At 42.1% G+C, this 24,997-nt stretch overlaps 3 protein-coding genes and 1 long non-coding RNA gene across 4 annotated transcripts; 3 read left to right on the top strand and 1 right to left on the bottom strand.

Annotated features, from left to right (window-relative positions):
• The first annotated feature begins 579 nt into the window (after positions 1-579).
• Positions 580-8,841, top strand: LOC308319339. Its single transcript, XR_013964456.1, has 3 exons — positions 580-709; positions 7,153-7,251; positions 7,631-8,841. It is a non-coding gene; the product is annotated as an uncharacterized lncRNA (long non-coding RNA).
• A 3,582-nt stretch (positions 8,842-12,423) lies between these two features.
• Positions 12,424-12,917, top strand: LOC308319920 (bolA-like protein 3). Its single transcript, XM_080770152.1, has one exon. The coding sequence runs from the start codon at positions 12,521-12,523 to the stop codon at positions 12,830-12,832; it is 312 nt and encodes a 103-aa protein (XP_080626278.1). The 5' UTR covers positions 12,424-12,520; the 3' UTR covers positions 12,833-12,917.
• A 317-nt stretch (positions 12,918-13,234) lies between these two features.
• Positions 13,235-13,576, top strand: LOC308320267 (MICOS complex subunit MIC13-like; the record flags this gene model as incomplete). The annotated part of the gene is made up of 1 exon (XM_080770584.1): positions 13,235-13,576. The coding sequence occupies one exon, from the start codon at positions 13,235-13,237 to the stop codon at positions 13,574-13,576; it is 342 nt and encodes a 113-aa protein (XP_080626710.1).
• Positions 13,577-13,881: 305 nt separating this feature from the next.
• Positions 13,882-24,033, bottom strand: LOC308320266 (di-N-acetylchitobiase-like; the record flags this gene model as incomplete). The annotated part of the gene is made up of 9 exons (XM_080770583.1): positions 13,882-13,981; positions 15,248-15,456; positions 15,943-16,104; positions 16,951-17,045; positions 18,224-18,395; positions 19,459-19,670; positions 20,556-20,697; positions 21,211-21,293; positions 24,009-24,033. The coding sequence occupies 9 exons, from the start codon at positions 24,031-24,033 to the stop codon at positions 13,882-13,884; spliced, it is 1,200 nt and encodes a 399-aa protein (XP_080626709.1).
• Between the last annotated feature and the right edge of the window lie 964 nt (positions 24,034-24,997).

Here is a 24,997-nt window from a genome sequence, read left to right as displayed (position 1 = left end):
TTTGCAATACGTGTTGATTAAAGACACTTCACCACTGTTGCAACCAGCTTATTTTAGACAGGGTAAAAGCTATAAAAACCTGATTACAAAACTTTTCTTTTTTCAGTTGTTCAACATGATTTTTCACGTTTAATATAATGCTTGGTACATTTTTGTATCGCGCATAGTTAATGCGATAATTTGCATATTTTAATAAATAGGCTAAGCCGAAATAAGTAGAGGTTTCTGCTAAGTGAATGAATAGTTTATCTTTCAGTTTATTGAAGTACTTTCAAATTATTCCTGTGCATCTGACCACTGCAGAGGCAGCATCACAATAAACAGTTATCCATTTAGTAAGCTAATATGGCCACTAAAATACTTTGTGTATCATTTATTATGACTTCTAGACATACCGGTAATAAATAGAGGAGGAGAGTAGCGACACGCTTTGATCTCGCCGCAAAGCTGGTGCCAATGGGCTATAGTTCCAAACATTGCTCCTATGGCTGGAACTATCATATTGAGATAGAATGAGCACTTCCGCATTCCATTGAATGGGAGTCAACGCTAGTGTCGCCACTCTCTTACTATATCACTCTGGTGGTGGATACCATGGATACTGGAGAGGCGGAGGCTAGCGGAGCGGACCGGCCACCCGTCCTCAAAAGTATCTATTCTCGAGGCGAACTGGCAAGTCTGAGATCCCCAGGTTCGGGTAGTCTTTCGGGTAAGCGTCTTTGTTGCATACCGTAACACTATCATTGTAAGCCCACGACATTAGTATCGTGTCTCGTTGGCTAGCATTAACTTGCTAGCAGCTAGCCTTTCGGGCCCCGGCCTAGTAGTGAATCAACAGCCCCTGATAGCTCCGAGAAGAGCTTCCGTGGAAAGGTATCCAAGGGTATCGTATCCGAAAGTAAAAGGTATTTCTAAAGAGCTACAGGATGGTAAAGTTTTATTCTGAAGACCGGGAGTCGTATTGCTGTTCCTTATAGCTGCCGACGAACGGAACACAAATAGTTTTTCATAGCGGTGAAACGGGACGAGAATCAAACAGCGACTGAAAACCCTCTCCTAATATACAGTAGAAACGCGTCAAATGGAGTCTTTTACAGCGGAGTTACTAAATGAACATTTCAATAGGTCCATGGATGGATGTAAGTCAAGGCACACCATATGCTGGCTATGTGTTTTTACTTTTTCCCTTATAACATAAACATAGGGCTACTGTTGTTGTTTGAAATCATAACATCTCAGAGGGGTCTTCAACAGGGGGAGGGGGTCCGGGACCCAGATTTAACGTGCGGGGGGGGGGGTGTCCCCCAAATAGTTGTGTGATGGGGAATGTTAGCTGATAGCTGATCTACAAGCTCACAACGAGGCTTGTAGATCGGCTGTTTTTGGAAAGTTGGTGTAGACTGTAGTAGAGGTAACCATAACTCCTAACGACCAGAGCTAGTGTAGAGGTAGCCCCGCAAGCAGAACCCAAATGTAGTAAAGTTTCTGACACTTTGATTACTTTACCCATTGGGTCCTGTTTCATGCTGGGCTGCCGCCAGTTACGCACACACAAATACAATGTAAACATGCCATGAGAAAAGCTTCTGCGGGCTTTTACGATGTTCTTTCATGTGTTGACTTACGAATGTGCGAACTATAAGTACCTTACATACCATACCGACACATCTCCTGTGTCGCGGAAGCCGTTAAGTATTTTTAATCCATGATTGATTAAAAATGTCGCTTCTTCCTACCTTGTTTATTGACACCTCATTGTACCGCCTATCTGGCTAGCTAGTGGTGCTACAGCTATGACGGAGCAGATCAGAGGCAGGGACGTAGCCGGCACAAGCCAACCGCACATCGGGAGGCGGTACAATAAACGGTAAATAAACAAGAAGAATCAAAGCAACATTTTTAATCAAACATGGATTAAAAATACTTAACGGCTTCCGCGACACAGGAAATATTCGCAGCGGTATGTATAGGTACTTATAGTTCACACATTCAGAATAACGCAAACCCAAAAAAAAAGACGTCAAACGGCGCAGACACGATGTTACCGAGAATGTTTATGTCCGCCTTCCAACATCCCCATTCGAAAATTGAGTAATGTACAGGGACCCTATATAAAGCGAAATCCAAATTTCATAAAAGCTTTATGGAGGTTTCCGAGAGGGGCTACGGTAACCATAACTCCTAACGACCAGAGCTAGTGTAGTTAGCAGACTAAAGTACAGAGCCAACGGTCAAGTTGAATCAGAATCTGTACTTAGTCTTAGTTTATTGTCAGTTATACCAATGCAATTATGAAGTTGACTAAATATTGAGGGTTGAGAATGTGTGGCAAACAATTAAGTCTAAAACAGTTTAATCTGCAACACAATTTGATGCAATAAGGTGGTGGTCCTTGACTCCTTACTTCATCTCTCTCTCTCTCAACTAGGTTAAATATTTTCATAGATATAGCTTCAAGACTTTATCATTGCCATTATCAACAGTGTTGTTACTCGTGTATACATTTACTTGTGTATACATTCATGATTTAGTTTGTTTGTTTACACATTACTTTCTATTCATTTAATTTGTTGGATTAATGTATTTGCAGACATTTAACCAGTTAAACCCTCAGTAAACTGTAGTTAATCTGCTCTTAAACTGTAGTTAACTTTTTCCCTCAACACCAAACCTTTGCCCAAAATAGCCGATCTACAAGCTCACAAGTGGAATCATATTCCCTCAATATTGTCATCGGTCTGAGAGCAAACATTCCAACCAGCGCAACTTGAACAACTATTGAGCAACATAATTATGATGAGTGCACTTTGTACATTATGCTCATGTCATGGCTTATTCAAACCTATAGAATAAGTAACGGTTGCATTACTTTTAATAAACTGTAGGCTATAGGGGCAGTTACATTTTTAAAAAAAAATAAAGAAATGCATTTTATTCAGTATTAATATTATAGCTATCTGAGATTCTGAACACATGTAGAGGAATACATGGTGTGTACATAAACAACAGGCCTAAATGAGTCCACAAAACAATGCATTGACATACTGATTGACAGATGTCTAAAAAAGGTTAGCCCTGAGAAGTGTCAGGCATTATGATTTGAATACAAGTATGCATGCATATGATGTCTATTATGATGTGAGCATTCATAGGCCTACCATTTGTAGCCTTATACTAGCCTACACTCTGAGACAGTGGTGTTCAGGGCTCCAGACTAACCTTTTCACAGGTAGCACTGGTGCCACCTACCTTTTCATTTGGTAGCGCCACCACAAATTAGGTAGCAACATTTTTTTTCTTTGTATTAGCGTGGTATTAATACATGATCTTATCATGCCCCCACATCTGGCGCCATTTATTTATGTAGTGGATTCCACCATCAAAGGTTTGAATCATGAATCCCCCCTACAAAGGTCACTGTGTACAAAAACGACAACCTACCTGGTTATACTTCAAAACACTGTAGGCCTAGATGGTTTCAATTAACCCAACACAAAGTCACTCAGTCAATAAAGGCAATATACTTATATTCTACACACAAAGTCAGTTTAAGGTTGTGCTGAAAATAAAATGCAGTCCAAACCTTTGGGCTCTAAAGTGACAATTTTTACAATATCTCCATTACCATTATCCAAATTATTCCTTATTATAATATGTTTTGTAAAAAATATTTTGCAATGTGAAATGCCACCGAATTCTTAGTCATTTTCCTTGTCTTCATGGGCCAACTTGTGAAAGCTGCATACTTTTATTGTGAAGGCAAAAGTATCTGAATGTTCTCAGAGCCTGCATATCTCCGTGTGCTGAAAATAGCTGATCTACATTCTTCTTGTAGATCAGCTATTTTCAGCACGGAACACTTTGTACGACGAAGAATAAATCAGGCAGATCAGTGCTCTTCACTCACTGGGAGGGAGATGTCTTTTGTTGGCCGATCATCATGTATGGACACATAGGCTACCTCCTCGATGCCAAAATAACAAGCTTTGGAATCTATTTTTCGTGGCACATTGTTTAATCAAACAACAAGTTTGCCTCCTCTCAGTGTTCCAGTGGAATTGTACAGCTGAGAAAGATTAGTTAATTTGTTTCGGATAAGCTGTGTTCAGACCTGAATATATATTCGCCTTCACGCGCCACGCCCGTTTGCACAATTCTCGTCTTTGCATTGACTTTGTATGTAATCGCGCCGCTCTGACCATCCAAGTCTGAAGGGCTTATTGGTGGGTTTGATTGATTGAAGTATTAACAGTTTGCATACTTACAGTAGGCCTACATTTCAAGCACAACTCAATACAAAAACTGTTATCTGTGAGTGGACGACGCCATAAAGCATTACACTTGTTTACAATAGGGTCCACCATTTTCAATTCAACAGAGGGTCCCAGTCAAGAGATGAAAATCATGAATAATGAAATGGGCTAGGCTAATTTATATCAATTTAATTTGGGGGTCATTGAAATTTAAATGGCAGAGAATCACTTGGTTAAACTGTAGACCGGGCTTGGTTTAGAAAAGCCTATATTTTGCACCAAAGTAGTATATTGAATAACAATAAATATAGGCAAGACGGGCATTGCAGAGATCGAGATTTGAGGTGGACTAGCAGTAGTGCTGCCAACGAATATTCTATATCCGAATATAGATTCGAATCAATTTTTTTAATTAATAACCGAATATATAAAATTAAGGTTCGAATTAAAAATAATAATAAAAAATATTTTTTTATTTATTATTATTATTAGTTTTCCGTGCCATGGGTAAGCGTTGTGACTTGTGAGCTTGTAGATTAGTTATATTTGCCATGCGACACGCCGACAACGGCATACATTGAAGAATAAATCAGCTGCCTCGCACATTTCCTAAACACAGACTATACAGCGCAGCGCAGCGCAGTTCTGATTGGCTGCCTCGTCTCCAGCCATGTTGCCTCAGAATTCTTTAGGGTCACTAATTTGAGCATAACAGCGGAGCATAGGCGCTAGCCAGCTAAAAAGTTTCATAACGTCGGCAGCAGACCCACAGTCCACAGATAATAATAATGCAGCAGAATTAACACTGCCTCCGTGCCTCGTTTTGATAAGGCTGTGTGGTAGGATTGCTCATTTAAGAAAAAAATGTTACTGGAGAAGGGAGAATGTATGCGTTCCGTTCCATCTCAGTTTTCAGCAACACCAATGCGCGGAGAGAGAGTTGCGCCAGCAATGCGATCTTAAATGTTATGTCTAAGGTTGTATTGGTGTAAATATAATTATTAAAAAATCCGATTGGCTCGAATTGAAATCCGAAATCCGAATGGCTCGAATTGCTCGAATCCACGTGGGTTTTTAAAACGAATATCCGAATCCAATTTTTGGACAATTACGGCAGCCCTAACTAGCAGTGAGTGACCGATGATATTACCACTCCTTCATTGTGCGACTGCAGAGCAGAACTGGAGATATGTCAACGCCAATACAATGTGAATTGTGAATGTTCAGCTTCAGTCCGTTTTCTTTTGTTCGTACCTGGAGGACTAAGTTGGTATTCTCTCTGCTGTGCACAGGGGAACCGTGTGTTTATTATATCCATGGTCTCTTTCTCAGTCGCTTTCCATGTGCGACGCAAAAGTACAATGTGTTGGTTTTGTTAGTAGCCTACAGCAGGCACAGCCACGCTGTTCAATGTAATCGCGTCTGACGAAACCAGCTGGACCAACGGTAAAGAACGCAGAACCGCCACATTTTGACTGTCCACTCGGTAGAAAACAATTGTCCGTGGCGTCTGACCAGATAGCTACTGTACACACTAGTTTCATTTGCGTTTTTGCATACTAAAATTCAGCGAATGTCTGAATGTCCCTGACAGCGCTTTATCTCAACATTGGCTGGCCCAATCACTCCCAGTGTATATAAATGAGAAAAGACACAGGAAATAAAGGAAAATATGATTATTAAAAACAAAAGTGTCCAAAATTAATAATGATGATCTTTCATAATCCGTAACTTATGTTTATGTCAAAAAAGGAGTAGGAAGAAGTTTATTTAAAAACGTATCGAGTCCTGTCCCTTATTTGTATCTCAAATTCTCAATACATCAAAACTTATATTCAGGTTGATTTTTTTTCCTTAAGTATAATAACAAAATGGAAATACAAACAATTTAAATAAAAACAATCAAGCCTATATAAGATAATACAACGAAATATATAATTGTGTATAATACTGAGTGCCGCGCTCTGAACTTGTTATGTAGGTCTGCTATTTTAGACAAATCGTCAAAATGTGCCTCAAATCTTTGAACATATATTCTCTCAGTTTCCGTTTTTAACTCATCTTTGCTTCAGGAGGGTTCCTGGAACAACATATTTTCAGATGGGGGTCGGCGGCCAAATACAAATTATCTTTGGGGTCCTTGACATGAAATATTGAGAACCACTCATGATATAGAAACATGAGATTTTTCAAAGACATTTTAAAAGGATTTTTCTTTTAATTTCGACATCAGGCCTGAATTGGCGACCTCATTTTAGACGGGAACCCCTTTTGGTGTTAACAAAAAAAAACATCGTATGGATGCACCTGGGACGTATCCTCAGTGATGTATCCTGAGGTCAACGGGGTTTCGGGTCTCTCAACATCATACCCCTCACTCAGGCGACCCAGCCGGGAGTGATAAAGTCCCGACTTACGTCCCAGTAGCTACCCTCAATCAGTCCCATTAGGGGAAAAACCAGGGGCACACAATCCGTTGGAAATACTCCAGAACTACTCTGCCAGGGCTGGGAGGTACACTTCTGGCACATGGAGGGACTAGGCTCTGTGGGTTGTCTCCTGTCCGGAGCCCCTCCTACGTCTCACCAGGTCCACTCCTGCTCTCACCAGAGCGAGGACCTGTGCGTTAGCATTATGTTATGCTTTTAGCTATTGAAAAAAATAGCAGATCTACAAGCTCATAGTGCGCCACCGAGTGGCGCGCTATGAGCTTGGTGGCGCGCTATGAGCTTGTAGGTCTGCTATTTTTGAAAAATCGAAGAGCGACTTGACGTAGAAGACATTTTTAGAATCTGATCTCGGGTCAGAATGGGAAAACTGTCGGGATGTAGAAGACATTTTTAGAATCTGATCTCGGGTCAGAATGGGTTAACATGTCCCTGTCCTTCTGTCCCAACAGGCGTCTGTCAATAAGGATATCCAGACCCATGGCAGTCTGTTCAAACTGATGTCATCTCGCCGGACTTTGACGGTTCAGCAATGAATAAGAACCGAAGAGGTAAAAAAAAAAAAAAACGGAGAGCTTTCTTGGTGGATATATATATATATTTGCTTTGCCAGGTGGCAGATCTGTGTGCATATATGTTAAAAAAATCTTTATGATTAGTGTTGTCACGATACTGGTTTTTGATACGATATTTGGAAAAGTATTGGTTTATTTCGATACCACGCAAACCACTGCAATTTCTCTGCGGTTTTAACATAATGTAGCACAACAGAATTTAATTTATTCCCGACCGCGCTAGTAAATCAAGCCCATCAAACCCTGGACTCTTAGTAATAATATCTGTACATCCTCATGGTCGTGACATACACGATTTGATTCTAGGTAATCTGGATCAAAAAGTTCATTTTTGTTTCTCCAAAACATTTCGTAGACTTCCTGCACCTCCCCGAGTGTCGAGAGGTTTTCCCGGCAGACGACGTGAAGAGCTCCGGTCTGGCGGTGGAAAGTGACGAGGATGAAAACGCGGCCCGTGCCTCAGCCGAACGCATGAAGACTCAAGCCTACATACGGCACTGGGTACCGTCGCAGCCGACCGATGTCGACCGGCTCCTCTCGTCGCACTGTTCTGAATCCGACACGGACGACTGTGAAGACGATGAGCCTCTAGTATTCGGTACCTCAGCGGAACACGTACAGGCTATACAGCATTGGGTACCGTCGCAACCAACCAACACTGACCCGCTCCTCTCCTCGCGCCGCTCTGAATCCGAGGAACCCTATGCGTGTACAGTCTGTGGCAAAGGTTTTGATCGTAAAAGTCACCTAAACTCGCACATGATTACTCACACAGGTGAAAAGCCCTTTACGTGTACAGTTTGTGGCAAGGGCTGCAGTCATAAAGGGGACCTAAATCATCACATGAGGACTCATACGGGAGAAAAGCCCTTTACATGTACAGTTTGCGGCAAAGGTTACACTAGTACAAGTAATCTAAATTGTCACATGAGGTCTCATGCAGGAGAAAAACCCTATTATTGCAAAGTGTGTGGTAAAGGCTGTGTAAACGCGATTCATCTAACCACACACATGAGGACCCATACAGGTGAAAAGCCTTTCACGTGTGCAGTTTGTGGCAAAGGGTGGAGTCGTAAAGGTCAACTAAAGTTACACATGATGGCTCATTCAGATGAAAAGCCCTTTACCTGTACAGTTTGTGGCAAAGGTTGCAATCGTAAAAGTCATCTAAAATCACATATGATGACTCATAAAGGCTCATTCAGATGAAAAGCCCTTTAAGTGTACAGTTTGTGATAAGGGCTGTGATTTTCAGAGTACACTACAAATACGACTCGTACAGAGGAAAAACCATTTACTTGTACAGTTTGTGGTAAGTGCTTTTGTCTTCAGAGTGGCCTAAAAAGACACATACAGGACTCATACAGGGCAAGAAAACCTTTAGTTGCGGTTTGTGGGGAAAAAAATGCTTCGGTCAAATGCACATCTGTTATCAGGATTCATACAGGGGAAAACCTGTGAATAGTAGCAAATTATTTTTTCACATAAGTGATCTGAGTCGAGTCAGTCGACATAATCTGACTATCCATGCGACTAAATAAAGTGAACACAACTTAGTGTCTGTTACACTGATGTTTGTCCTTTTTTTTGTATATATTTTCTTTCAGTTAATTTTTATTACAAAATGGATTGGATAAGTTTGTCTCTGTCGGGTTGATACCTTCTATGTCCAAATCTTTTCACTTATTGTTAGTGGCAAAATAGCAGATCTGCAAGCTTGCAATGCTTAATCGATGAGTAATCGAGTAGAATCTTTGACTAGGTCGTTCAAGAGGATCTTGGAGAACTGGAAATATTGTTCATGAAGAAACAATGTGGGGTCGCTGCAAGCCAAAATATTGTACTATAAATGGTACAAATGCAGTCAAAAGCCAAATTCCAATACCCATGATCTCAGCCACTCGGTCACTCCAGCATGGTGGTGTTACGGTGAAATTGGTGACCTGCTGAAATGGTGACCCGCTTAAATATGTCACAATTGTGTAGACATCGCATAATCTCAGTGTCCGTCTGTCCGAACGTAAATCATTGCGGTTTGTTGGCGGAGTTCAACCTGGCGGGATTTAGGCCACGTATTTAAAGACTTCCATGTAAGTTGTGTGAAGTCCACACATATTTCGGCACGTCACCAATTTCACCATCATTTGCTGAGTGGCCGAGTGTGAGTGAGCGAGGGGCCGAGATTTGGGATATTGGAATTTGGCATATTAGATTGGCATTTGGGATTTTTACTGAGGCTTTGAAAAGAAGTGTTTAAATCGAAAGTTATGTATATAACTATGGTTCTATGAATACCGCATGACCACCAGAGGGCGGTGTTTTCAACACCTGGATATACATCGCGCGCACGTGCAGAGTTTGAATATTAATATCCCCCCCCCCCCCTGTGGGCGTGAGCCACCGATATAGGTGCCCAGTTCACAGGGATCGTCCTCATGAAATCTTTTCGTCGGGATTCCGAGTGACAATGAACTCTGGCTGTCATCCGGTATTCATAGAACCTTAGTTATATACATAACTTTCGTTCTATTTCAACACCTGGGTGACTCATATACCAACATGGTGACGAGGAATCCGCGCTTACCGAGGTTGGTTTGCAGATCTAATGGACAGCCGTCACCACAGGATGAGGGGGAGTCAGGTTGGCTGGCTGGCTCCTGGCAAAAACCCAAAACCGATGGAGCCCCTTTTGGCTGCAGTGCAGCACAGATGTCCACCCCCCTGGTCTGACATGTCAAAATGCCCCTGAGGAGGCCTAGAGGCCTATACTGAAGAAATGTACCGTGGTGGGAGTTCTGCTCTGATTTAGGTGAATATTAAGTAGTTCCGGTCATTTTGTGGGGGGGGGGGGGGGGGGGGGGGCACTGGAGCCACGCAGTAAAAGTAAATTAATTCACAAAACTTTAACGTAATTTGTATTGTTGACCTATTTCTAAAATATTAGTGCAACTTTCGTTCAACTTTGACCCCTCTATCACATGGACCTATTTTTTGGGCGTAGAGATATGGAGGTATGGACACAAAAATCACCCCTCAAAAATAAAATAGTTGTTGTCAAACCAGTGTTTTTGGCAGCAAAATGTATCAGTAATGACTGATTTTACACTTGCTGAAAATAGCCGATCTACAAGCTCACAACACGCTGCAGCGCGTCGCGTTGTGAGCTTGTAGATCGGCTATTTTCAGTGTAAAATGGATCTCTTGTCCACTAGTCCCTTCCAAAAAAAATTGTCTACTTTTTATTTGTTGACAAAATTGTATAATACATTAGTCTTAGTTTTAGTCATCATAGCTTAGTCTTCATTTAGTTTCCATTTAGTTTTCGTCAGTGAGACAAGGTAGTCGACAAACATTTTTCGTTTTAGTCGACGACCAGACATGCCCAAATATGAAGTCCAGGCCAGTCCATGACACCAGATGTCAGACCATTGATGACATCAGGGAAATCCCTCTCTCCATATATGGGAATGTATAGGTTTAGCACCAGTCTGTCGGTCTGTATCGCGTCATGCCCATATATATCTCTTTATGTGTCTCTGTCTGCCTGTGTCCCTTTATACTCAGGCAGAGTTCCCTGATGGAATCAGTACACGCCCATATATGGGCAAATTGTTAAAAAAAAAGAAGGAAAAAATAATCACACTTGTGTGAAGTGAGGAGCGCTCTTATCGGGTCCAGGCCTTAGAACGACATCAAATCCTAACCTAACCATAACTGCAAGCACGGGAGCAGCACATGTTGCCCCCCCCCCCCCCCCCCCCCCCCCCCATGCTAATTTGCCCAGTCAATAATTTGATCCACGCTGTTAGTTGTAGGCTACAACTAACTAATGAATAAATATTTTAATAATTTAATATAGGCTACAACTTGTAGCCTATATTAAATTATTAAAATCTTAATATAGCCTACAACAAGATATATATTACTGAACGAAAACCTGAACCTGTGAACCATGAATTAAATAACAAATAGGCACACACACACACACACGCGGGTTTATCCTTAAACAGGAGGAGATTTGCATATACCGCAACTCCAGAAAGACATCGGTCTGCTGTAGATTAGGCTAGACTTGTATTGAGTCTCGATCCGCAGCTGCAGCATTTCACTCTGCACTATAGGCCTACTCCATGCGTGACGCGTCCCGTCATGAAAGCGTTCCAGCACAGGCAGACAAATCCTCACATCATGCAAAACTATGTTTAAATGGCTTAAGCATCTGACTTAAAACATTGATTTTAATTGCGCGATTTGAATTGCTTGCAGAGTTGGAAATATCCTACCAATTTCACATGACATATGCCTTTACAAAAAAATATTTTTGAATTGGAATCCTGAAAAGTAACCTTTTTATTTAATTTCAAATGCCTTTAGTTATATGTTAACTTTATGAACCAAATACAAATATATTGGACATTAAAAAAAGTCAATAACATTCTAATACTAGTAATTAGCTGAAATCAATAACTTCTGAAGTCAATAATTCAGCTAACTAGAATTCTGATTATTAACCTGAGGGCCAAATCAGGCCCGTGAATGAATTATCTTTGGCCCGCGGGGTGATATTGAATTAGTATTAGAACTGGCCCTCTGGTATATTGCACGGACCACTATAATACTACAAGTCCCACAATGCACTGCGAATGCATCGTCACGTATCGAGGGCCCGCAAGCGCAAGCATGCGTCTTCTCTTCACTATTTGATCAGCAGTGAAAGTATATCACTTGTGGTCAACTTCCCAAAAAATGGCCCGTGTGTTGAAACACAGTCCGACCCTCGACTTGTACCCATTTCTTTATTTTGGCCCACTGTGTATTTGAGTTTGACATCCCTGCTCTAGGTGGAGGATCTTCTACCAACCCATCCAGATGAGACCAGAGACGGCTGACCACCTGGTGATGGCAGCGTGCACAACCTCCTCACCAGGCTGGTGCTCATCATGGATGATGAGCACCTCATCATGGATGATGAGCACCGGGTTGAGGGAAACCATGCCCAAATATGGAGATGGCTGACGTCATCAATCAATACATCACGAATAAATTATGTCTGTCACATCATGACCACCATATATGGCTGCCAATCCATTATGCCCGGTGACACCACGTGACATCACGGAGACCCTTAGATCTCCATATATGGCTAATCGATCGATAGTGATGTTTTAATGCTGCGCAATTGCAGTTGCATTGTTGCATAATATTGACAGTTTGTGTCGAAAACAGGACGTGGTTGGCTGTAACTATGATGTCCGTTTCTGGATTTCTTCGCATCAATCAAGTTGTTCTTTCTAGGTGTTTGCAGAGATGTCTGTCTTCACAAACAGATGGAGAAGTCCGCATTGTGCAGATACTCAAAGAGAAGTTTCCCCTAGCCTCGTCGCTCAAAGTTGTAGATATTTCAGGTGGATGTGGTGCCATGTATGAGATCCATATAGAGTCTGATGAGTTCAAAGGGAAAAGAACCATTCAACAACATCAACTTGTCAATCAGGCACTCAAGGATGAGATCCAAGGAATGCATGGATTGCGAATATTCACAGATGTTCCACAATGAATAGAAATGCCACAATGTACAGTATGTGGTATTGATAGATTTTCATGTTAATTGCTATACCCTGACTGAGGATCATAATATTGTCGCCAGGTCTGTATTTTACAAAGTCAATTGTGTAATAAAATGTAAAGATTAAAAAAAAAGAAAAAACAAGATCTCCATATATGGATCTCACCTCGTATAAAAAGCTGCGCGCAAGCGCCTTGTCGTGACTACGTGATTCAGATTGGTCACACGTCCTCTTGTTAACAGGATTGCCCTTCATGTAGCGAGTAGTTAGCTTTCTCTCGTTCATTGCATAAGAGTCTGTATTCTACACGTAGAAAGAGTCCATGATATTAATAATAACAACTAACGCACTTCATAAAGAATACCAATCACAGACAGTGTACGCTTGCGGTAATGGCGGCCAAGATTTTGCCTGTGCTAAAATTAGCCACCAAGGCGACTGTCGCAGGAGGAGCTGTGTATGTTGTTTATGACTCGGGGCTCTTGGGGAACAGCACTCAGGGGTCAGAAGTCTTGGGCAAAGCTAAGTCTGCGATACCACCTGCAATAGAGGAGTGGACGAAGCACTTTGGACTGGAGACTCAACTTCCAACATTGCCCAAGATTGAATTCTCCCCCGTTAATTCGTGGAATTCTGGGGTGCGGACGTCAATCTTGGCTCTATCGGAGGCACCTACAAAAGCGCGGGATTACACAAACCAGGCACTGCAGTATGTGAAAGACCGTACCAAATGAAGACACGGACGAGCCTGACGTTTACCGATCTCGTGGTTTTTGGTGATCATAATTAAATCATGGGGAAATGGTTACACTACTTTAAAACCTTTAAAAATTCCTCACAGGGGGGACTGGAAGGGACATCCTGCTGCAAGTCATTTAGCTGATCTGAAGGTGCAGTAACAACAATTTAGAGCTCAATGCTCTAAACTAAAGACAGTGGAGATGGTGGTGGACTTCAGGAGGAACGCAGCCCCCGCCCCCTCCCGTCATGCTGGGAGGCACCCAGGTGACCCCCTAGTATAGAGTCATGTCGTCGGTTCCTATAGGAGGACCTGAGGTGGGAACTCAACATCACGGCCCTCCTGAAGAAGGCCCAGAAGAGGCTGTATATACTTCCTCAGGCAGCTGAGGAAGTTCAGACTGTCAAGGACCATGAGGGCTCAGTTTTACACAGCCATTATTGAGTCCAGGCATCCTCACACCACTCCATCGTCACCTGGTTCCCCACTGCTGCAGCTCTGCAAAAGATCTCGCCAAGCTGCAACGGGGTGATACACGCTCTGCGGAGAGGGTGATTGGCCGCCCACTGCCATTCCTCAAGTCCCTGCATGCACGACTCCATGGGCATTGAGGAGAGGGAGAAAGATCATTGGCCGACCCCTCCCCACCCTGGCCACGGCCTCCTCACCCTGCTCCCCTCTGGGAGACGGTTTGCGGCTGCCGAAGGCTATATACAAAAGTCCGCCACAGACTGAGCTTTTTTCCCCTCAGCCGCCAGGCTGCTAAATGACTCTGGTTTCCCTCCCACCGCTGCCCCCTATAGGGAGTGTCAGCGGACATGTTTGCACTATGTTCCATGAAACTGCACTTTATATTTATTGCGAATGCAATGAGCATTTACTATGAGACCTAGCAGATCATGTCTGACTGTGTGTGTGTGTGTGTCCCACCTTTGTGCCCATATATGGAGCTGAGTGATTTGTTTGTGACACACTCCATATTTGGACGTATAGCTGCTTTGGGGACTCCTTATATGGTTATGGCTAAGTTAAAAACTTAACTTAAAAATAACTTAACTTAAAAAAATAATAACTTAAAAATAAATCTTAAAAAACCCCAAATATGTACGAGCTGCGTTCGCTTCCCGCGTTTGCGCGTCTTACTGGTACTTCTTGCACAGTGTTGTATTTATGTTGTTATTTTTGTTATATGTGGGGGAAAAAAGGAATAAGGAATGTACACGCGCAATGTCAAAACAAATTCCTATGTGTTTTACACAATGGCAAATAAAGGTATCTGAATTCTGAATCTGTAATTGTTTTACTTTTCCCGATCTTCTGATGTATTGTGGCGATTTCTTTTAATGATATTGTATTACTCGACGACACTGAAAATTCATTGTATTAGTACTCCGTGTCATTTCGAGAACAAACACAACTTTGTTATACTTTTACCACATCAGAGCACTGCAGGGGGAGGAGGGGAAAAAAAGGACACAATGATTCCTACCAAGATCTCTCCTGAAATGACGATTTTTATTTCCGAAGATAAAAGCAAAAAACAAACAATGTTTGATGATTCAAACGATCAATACTTGGTGGATGAAAAAATCGATCGATGAATCAACCGAGACACCACGTTTTTCCTCTTTTTGGGTCACTTGCTTTTTTCTTGCATTTTTTTTACAGATGGAAAGGGATGCGAACGTCCGCACAGCGGAGGGCGTTCCACATGAGCGCGGTCTGGACCTGGGCCAGCAGCTCGTCGCTGTAGTCCAGCTGGTCGCCGTTCCACATGCCGATGCCCCTCATGCCCTCGATGCCCACCAGCGCCCCCTTGGCGCAGATGCTCTCCGGGTCGTCGAACCACACCTGGTGGAACTTTCCCTCGTCGTCCTGATGAGGAAATAATCAGTGTAATTTAGACGTGTGTGTGTGCGCGTGCGTGTGCGTGTGCGTGGTGTAATTTAGAACGTATATACCTAACGTGTGTGTGTGCGTGTGTGTGTGTGTGTGTGCGTGTGTGTGTGTGTGTGTGTGTGTGTGTGCGTGTGTGTGTGTGTGTGCGTGCACGCGTGTGTGTGCCAAATACTGTTCTGTTTCGGCTTTTATAGGCAGTTTGTCTGCGTGGAGAATTAAGGAGATGCCATGTGTATCCTTACGTGAACATGAACTGTCAACGCTGATATTTGTTTCCTTGTGAAAATTAATAGTAATTTGTGGATTCAAATAAAGAAATTGAAGTGTGTGTGTGTGTGTGTGTGTGTGTGTGTGTGTGTGTGCGTGTGTGTGTGTGTGTGTGTGTGTGTGTGTGTGTGTGCGTGCGTGCGTGCGTGCGTGTCTATCTGCAGCCTGCAGATAGCTGTATACTGATGGCCGTACCTTGTAGTTGAAGTATGGCGCCTGCTGCAGATAGCTGTACTGATAGCCGGAGATGGACTTCTTGACGTTCTGCATCATCCAGCTGAAGGGCATCTGTTTACCCGCGGCGTCGCTGCAGGGCGCTCCGCGGAACTCCACTTTGGCGAGAGAGCACGTGTTGTCCTATAACGAGACAGGAGAAGACATCTGGTGTTCACTGGACAAGACATGCATGCATTATATAGTCCACTGTGTATAGATAGGCGAGTGTGTCTTGCAGGCTCGTGTGTGTGTGTGTGTGTGTGTGTGTGTGTGTGTGTGTGTGTGTGTGTCTGTATTTTCTATATATGCTGTGATACTTGACCGTTGTTTTATTTATTTCTGACAGGATTCTTGAAAGATTAACCCTGAGATCCAAACCAAGTCAAATTCTCTATATTCACGGTTTTCTTTGCCATTACATTGCATCCATGGGAGTTGTCTTCTCGCCAATTCAAGAAGGTTTTGAAATCACTTCTCGTAAACCCATTCTGAACGGGAACCCATTCTGGTGTCAGCATCATGTCGTGCTTTAGCTATTGAAAAATAGCAGATCTACAAGCTCATATAGCGAGTGGCGCGCTACGAGCTTGTAGGTCTGCTATTTTAGAAAAGTCGAAGAATGACTGACATTTTTAGAATCTGATCTCGGGTCAGAATGGGTTAATCAGACCAGTGTGTGTCCCAGTGGAAACCTCGTATGAATCTGATCTCAGGTCAGAATGGGTTGAACACCAAATACTTTCCATACGGTCTGCCAAATGAACCTGGGTCCATTCAACACTGTCACGTAGAGGTTCACTTTTTAGTGACTTGGACGAAAAAAATTAAATACACAAACCCATATGGACTTATATAGTGCCCTCTGCCGATATTGACGTCAGACGTCGGTGCTCCATTTTAAAAGCAGTCTATACGATTTTAAGATGATTTAATTACAACAGAAGAGAAAAACCTCCGTCCCCAAAAATGCACTGTTTTAGTTCTTACCACAAGGCTTTCGCAGGGATAATCATAGCCATACCAGGGCACTCCCATGACGACCTTCTTTGGGTCGACCTTCAGATCAAAATACTCTTTGTAGCCTGTTGAGAAAGACCACACAATGTGCATATACCTGCCGTTATCGAAATGTGTGTTATATATAGGTTTAGGATGAGGCCACTGGTATAATATGGGGCCATGGGCAGAAAACATATCGAAACCGATATTGGTAAAATGTGTGTGATTTTGTGATTATAATCACGCAAATTGTTAGAACTATATATCGTCGCGTATAATAATGGTCGCTGTCCGGCAGCGACCATTATTTAACCCATTCTGGACGGGAACCCCTTTTGGTGTTTTAACTAAGCATTATTGCGAACGCAGTGAGCACTTACTATGAGACCTAGCAGATCATGTCTGTGCGTGCGTGTGTCCCCCCTTTGTGCCCATATATGGAGCTACGTCCAAATATGGAGTGTGTTGCATCAAAAATCACTCAGCTCCATATATGGGCACAAAGGGCACAGACACACGAACGCATGAGTCATGGTGACATGAGTGTGATGGCTGCTCCCTGTTTTCACTAATTTCACAGTACTACACAGTTCTCACTAATTCGTAATTGCGAACGCAGTGAGCACTTACTATGAGACCTAGCAGATCATGTGTGTCTGTGTGTGTGTCTGTATGTCTGTCTGTCCCGCTATCCAAATATGGAGTGTGTTGCATCAGCAATCACTCAGCTCCATATATGGGCACAAAAGGGGCCAGGTCCACTCAGCTCCATATATGGGCACAAAAGGGGCCAGTGATTTGTTTGTTGTGGACCTGGCCCCTTTTGTGCCCATATATGGAGCTGAGTGCGTTCGCTTCCCGCGTTCGCGCGTCTTACTCGTTTATTCTAATTGTTATTGCAATTTACGATCTGCGTTCGCTTCCCGCGTTCGCGCGTCTTACTCGTGTTATACTTTAGCTATTGAAAAATCGTGAAAATGCAGCACAAATCTTTGAATATATATTCTTTCAGAAGACTTTTTTATTTTTCGATGTCAGGCCTAAATGACACCCATTGAACACCCCTTTCTGTCTGTGTGTTGGTTAAAAAAAAAAAACATTAATATTTCAGTGTCCGATTTGGGATATTGTACTAAAATCTTTATCGGCAATATGCTCAAAATCGAAATGATTCGGTATCGGACCGGGAGCAAAACAAAACGTGACCGCGACACCCCCATAGTCTGTGTAGTGTGAATCCAGTAAAGCAAACGGCCAAAACCTTTCAGGGTGTTGAAGAACGGAGCGTTGGCCATGGCGATGCATTCGCCATAGATCTGGCTCTCCTCGTCGTAGGACATGACGAACACAATGTCGACGGCCTCTCCGATGGCAGCGTAGTCGTAGTAGCGTCCGTCAATGTGATTTGGGGACCAGGCGACGTCAAAGGACACCTAAATTGGTCAGGAGGAATTAAAGCGCGTGGTTGAAGAGATACTCTGATTTTTTTTGACGTATAACTAAAAGGTATAGCTGTACTACACAGCACAACTAACCTCTAGTAAAAGGTCTATGTTCAAAAGTGAACTTGATTAAAAAAATAGCAGATCTACAACCTCACACACATTGTGAGCAGCGACGGCTCCAGAGAATTGTGACTGGCGGAAGATATGGCGTTACAATTTGTATTTATGTTTGCCTTTTAGGCTTCGTATTCACAAATTGCACAGCAGGGCAGATATGACAAATATCTTAAATATGAAAAGAAATCACTGACACTTTAATCATCTTTCCAGAAAGTGTTATTTTTGGGGAAAAAATGGAAATGAATGACGATTATGCAAAAAAGTAACTGCGAATATCTCAAATAATTGCGAGGAAAAAGTTTTTTTTTTTAAAAGCGTATCTACAAGCTCTCAACGGGCAATTTCGGGGAGCGACCCTCTATAGCTACCGATGTGGCGTTCAACATTCTTTCAACGCAAAATGCTGTTCAGGAAAGTTCAAGAGAGTTGTGAAAATTAAGCCGAAAACGCTGCCTTCGGGGTACGGCACGGAGAATTTGATTAGGCGGCATTATATCATGTAATAATAAGTGCCTTTCTCGGGCCCCACCCCTCTCCAATTGTTTATATTGTGTTTTAGTTTCCAAGATGGCCGCAGCACCAGGAGGGGGGTGGGGGCGGAGGTGGTGAGCGGGTGGGGTCGACATATATGCCCTAACTGGGCTGCGTTCACACATTCAAGACACCTGTCTTGTGTCTGTGCTTAATGGCCGCTCCAATGCATTTCCAATGGAAGCCCATATGGTTTGACCAAACATTTTGTTTGATGGGGGGGGGGGGGGGGGGGGGGGGGGGGGGGGGGGGGGGCAGAACACATCCGTCCAAAGCTGTGTTCAGACACAGGTCAGGTGTCAGACACAAGGCAAGTGTCTTGAACGCCCTGCTGCGGCCATCTTGGAAACTAAACACTAATATAAACAATAATGGGGGCCCCTCCTTATTGTGTATATACCTGGGAACCGGGGATGGCCTTGTGGAAGGCCTCGGTGGTCTCCTGGACCAGGGCGGTGAGCGCGTGGTACTCGGGGGAGTTCATCTCCACTGGCTCCTCGATGTCCAGGTTGATGCCGTCCATGAACTGCTTCTTGGCCAGGCCGATCTGCTCGGTGATCCAGGCGGTCCTGCTGGCGGGGGTCAGCAGAGCGGACAGAGTCTTGGGAATACCTGCCGAGGGTTCACAGTCGGCAACAATAAAGCATGGTTATGAGTGACTAAATTTGACTGAGAGACTGCCATTGGATTTTTTTTCGTTTTCTCATGTCATATGAAAGCAGGGAATCATAGCTTCGAATTGACATATTGGTTGTTCAGTTTGACCCAGCAGTTTTGGAGATATGGCTTATACTGTAGAGTAATGTCTTGCAGAAAACAGCGAGTTGAGAAAACAGGCTTGAAAGGTTCACCCCTGTGGTCTTTAACATTACACCTAGCTACATGTTGAAGCATTTATTTCATATTTACATTTTTCAGCTCTGACACTTATTTCAGACATGCTCTAGTATGTGAAGAGTCTGCCTGTGCAATTAACTCATTTTGAAAAAAAACTAAACAAAACATTTCACTGTATAGATAGATACCAGAGGTAAGCAAAACATTCTTTTCAACGTCGACTTCATTTTCAACGTCGACTTCAAAGTACTTCATTTTTCCGTTTCGGAAACGTCTTTTTTGTGCAGTGGTTAAAAAGACAACGAGAATTCACAATACACAGACGCTGTTAACCTATAATCAAACCTACTTTTAAAAGAGAACTGCAGTACTTAAATTGCATTATTTGCAACACTGCACAACATGTCTGTATAACCCAATTCCTGAATCCTAAATAGGTCACACACGTGAAATATAGAAAACGATACAACATTGATCACAATAATAAAGTCTACAGTATACATAGTCCCCCCCCCCCCCCCCCCCCCCAATGCAAATAACTTTGAATGTAACACAATAATAGAGACAGACACTATACAATTAGTATTAGTGAGTCTTTGTTGATACTAGTACGTATGTTTACAGTGGAGGTTTTTTCTTTTGTGCTTATAAATGTTGTACCTCTGAGGACGACGCGCGCTCCAACGGAGTGAGCCTGACACATGAGCTGAGCATCGTATGTAGGCCCGAACATGGCCACTGTTGTCACCAGTTTCCAATCATATTGCTGCCAGTTTGTGCCGCCAACATCAAACACAAACACCTGGGAAACAGACAATACTGTTAAACTAATATACACCGTTCCTTCTCAAATTCCACGTGGTTTTGAGCTGGATAAAGAAATTGAAGGTAGAGTAAGTGATTTCACTTAATTCAAATATCACTTATTTGTTGTGTTTTGTTGTGACAATCCTCTCTACTATAGAGTGTGCTGACCATATAAGGAGTTCCTCCCTGTCCCCAGTTAACCCCTGGGGGTCAAAAAACCTTAGGTTTCGTTTTTGACTCTCTATCCTGATTGGACGAAGGCTTAGGTCCCACAGCCAAAAACGGAACTTAGGGTTTTTTGAGTGAAATCACTTACTCTACCTTTAATTGAAACTTATTTGGTGTGAGATAAAAAAAAACCCACATAAAATGAAAATGTGCCTTTGGCACAAATTGGCAGTGAGTAAGCCTACATGCAACAATAAAAAACATCATTACATAGAACTTTACACGAATGCATTAAATTACGATATAAAATATTATATCTGTCTTATCCTGTCTACTTTACCTCGAAGTCCCTTTCACCCTGAATCACATTGCAGAGTTCCTGTTTCTCACATGGACAGAAGTCCGCCGTGGGATACTGGAAAGCTATAGCATACGGAGAAGGAACCGGAGCATTTTAGAATGACATTCAGGCTGTTTTTTTTAAAAAGGTTGGTTTATAGTTACTTAGTACTCAAGGGGCAGCAGCGGTGGCCGAACGGTTTGCGGAGCCGTCTTGATATCGGAAAGGTCGCTAGTTAGTATCCCCAGGACCGGCACGTTAAAATTACCACCGCTGAAGTGCCCCTTGAGCAAGGCATTGAACCCTCAATGTAAACCTGTCTTAACCCATTCTGACCGGGCACCCATTTTGGTGTTGGCATCATGTTATGCTTTAGCTATTGAAAAATAGCAGATCTACAAGCTCATATCGCGCCACCGAGTGGCGCGATACGAGCTTGTAGGTCTGCTATTTTTGAAAAATTCGAAGAACGACTGACATTTTTAGAATCTGATCTCAGGTCAGAATGGGTTAATCAGACCAGTGTGTGTCCCGTGGAAACCTCGTATGAATCTGATCTCAGGTCAGAATGGGTTAATGCTTTGCTGGGTATCTCTCGATCCTCTTAGAAGGACCTTGTACTGAACTGTGCTTATTCTACAAACCGTTAATAAGATTTACAATCAATCAATCAATCAAACCCCAGTTTTTAAAACGACTACAGATGCACAATATTGAAATTATGACTGATATCCGATCTCTGATTATTTGCAGGGTCATACCGGCCGATACGACATCACATATTACATTATTATTTATATTGAGCTCATTGCTGCTGAATCTTTACTTTTTGTTTTGCTGATGAAAGTATACACGGTAAGCCCCAGTGCCACTAAAACAGCCGACGCTCTTATAGAGACACAGACTGGCTGCTATGTGAGAACAAAGCCATTTGTATAGTATTCAGAAGTAGTACACATTATAATGAATTGCATTTTTATAGCGCTTTTCCAAGTGCTCAAAGCGCTTTACAATGTGGTTCATTCATTCGTACATTGGGAGGTGAAGCGGCGAACAGTCGACGCCAGCGTCCTCACATTACAAAGTAGGCCTACATTTTCTGTTTAAATATCAATCAGTGGTGGACAAAGCAACGTCAAATTACAGATACTCCTGGTCAAATATTAGTCAACTATTGAAACTTGTGGTGAAGTAGTGGAGTAGGCCTACTTGCTTTTAACCCATTCTGACCTGAGATCAGATTCATACGAGGTTTACACTGGACACACACTGGTCTGATTAACCCATTCTGACCTGAGATCAGATTCATACGAGGTTTACACTGGACACACACTGGTCTGATTAACCCATTCTGACCTGAGATCAGATTCTAAAAATGTCAGTCGTTCTTCGATTTTTCAAAAATGGCAGACCTACAAGCTCGTAGCGCGCCACTCGGTGGCGCGCTATGAGCTTGTAGATCTGCTATTTTTCAATAGCTAAAGCATAACATGATGCCGACACCAAAATGGGTTCCCGTTCAGAATGGGTTAAAACTATATTCAAGGCTACAAAGTGTCACTTTCTTGAGACTTTAAGTAATGTTCCGAGAATTGTTCAAATAAAATTCAGAAAAACAAATGAAATGCTATCTGCATTTCATTCGTATTTCTGAATTGTATGTGAATTATATGTAAGTGGTTAACAACAGTACAGTATACGTTGTTACTGTTGACCACTGATTGTATGAAATAAAGGCCTGCAAGGTACACTCTGTCCAGTTAAAACCATTGAATTATTGTGCAATTTTCTTAAACTGTGGAGAAAAGCAAACTCACCGAGCTGCACATGCAGCAACAGAGCCAAACCTGTAAGAAAAAGCATGACGCATGTAGTTAGCAAAGCTTGAATCGAAATCGAAATCCATCGAAATCATATAGATATAGTTATAGATGTGCCCAAAAGGTAGATTGTGATCACAAAGCCTGTGCAGGTAGACCACATGGCCCTAAAAATATACATTTTAAATATATGAAAAAAACTATTGGTGAATTGATTAACATCAAAGGGAGTCTGTCAGCCAGCCAAAAATGTTCGTCGACTACCTTTTTCCACTGACGAAAACTATAAATGGAAACTTAGATGAAAACTAAGCTATGATGACTTAAACTAAGACTAAATATACTGACGATTTCGTCAACAAATACAAACTAGACTAAAATGTTAGGAAGGGACTATATAGTGGACAAGAGATCCAGTATAAGTCATTTTACACTTGGTTGCATGCTGAAAATAGCAGACCTACAAGCTTGCAGATCGGCTATTTTCAGCAAGGCCCGTCAAGGCCCGCCAAAACAACTCGACTAAATCAACTGTAGATTTAGTCGACTAAAATCTTATGGTATTTAGTCGACTAAAACTAGACTAACACTGCGCTGCTATTCCAAAGCCCCCTGAGATACATTGTTCAACTAGTTTCAGCAATGGCATCATCATTCTTTTGGTGGGTATAGAACTCGTTGAGCTGGTCATTTTGAAAGTATAGCTCTCAAGTCAAAAGCGTGGGCAACCCCTGATGAATTGAAAATGGGTCCGGACCCTGATTTAAACAAGTCTTTTCTGGTTTCATCCCTGTAGCAGTTTTTGTATTGACTTGTGCATTTGTTTGAAATGTAGTCATCTTAGTCTTATATTATAGTCTTTACTTATCTCCACATAGTCTAGTCTAAGATGAGAGATAGCTTCACAATCGGTCAACTTCATTAACCACAAACAAAGTCAAATAAAAAAAAGTACAACATGCATTTCAGTGAACTTACCTGTCAGAATCAGAGCCTTCCCCATGATTGCAGTTGTGTGCAAGGTAACACTTTACACTCACATTTATACACGCACACACAGTGCTCATATCATCCCAACATGTTAAAAAAAAAAAACGTGTATTTGCTAAAGATTGTTTCACAAAAGATTATCAATTGTGTCAACAATTACATAAGGACATATGCACTTTATTTTTCCACAAACACGAAGGCCTGTTTAACATTTCTCCTTGTGTGAAGGACTGATAATGAAATGTTCAGCTGAGCCAACGCGACAGAACAGCAAACAGGCCAAGGGGGATATTATATATTATATAACCAGTAATATAATGACTCATTCATCATATGTATTGTTTTTGTGACGTTTAGGTGAATGATAGACAACTTTTTGAGTACTTATACTTAGTATTTGTGATCCACATTATTTTGGTGGAGTTTTTGCACACTCATTGTGTGTGTGTGTGTGTGTGTGTGTGTGTGTGTGTGTGTGTGTGTGTGTGTGTGTGTGTGTGTGTGTGTATGTGCGCGCGCGTGTGCGTGCGTGTGCGTGCGCGCGTGCATGTGCGTGCGTGCGTGCATGCGTGCGACAATATATCATTTACCAACGATGCTGTTTTGTAAAGTAAATTACTCTTTTTTTTCTCCAATTAAGTCATGCAAATCTGTCTGTTATCTCATTTGCAATAAGTAATAGGCAACATTATTATTATTAATAATAATAATATGGTTTTAACAAATTAACAATTGTTCTCGTCAAGTGGATGAGAGAATTCACGCCAACTATATTTATTAAAATAATAATTATTATTATTATTATTATTATTATTATTATTATTATTATTATTATTATTATTAGTAGTAGTAGTAGTAGTAGTAGTAGTAGTAGTAGTAGTAGTAGTAGTAGTCGTAGTACAGTAGGTGAACGATATAGCTTTAGTTATGGCGCTCAGTGTGAATGGCCCTTTTTTTTTCCCTGCAGCTGTCAGAGC

Source organism: Protomyctophum bolini (assembly GCF_963924005.1).
Source record: "Protomyctophum bolini genome assembly, chromosome: 8".
Lineage (NCBI taxonomy): Eukaryota > Metazoa > Chordata > Actinopteri > Myctophiformes > Myctophidae > Protomyctophum > Protomyctophum bolini.
This window is presented reverse-complemented; position numbering and strand designations above follow the sequence as displayed.

Bases quoted from the DNA above. Each gene is read 5' to 3' on its own strand.
- LOC308319920 (XM_080770152.1), top strand. From the start codon at position 12,521: ATGATGTCCGTTTCTGGATTTCTTCGCATCAATCAAGTTGTTCTTTCT.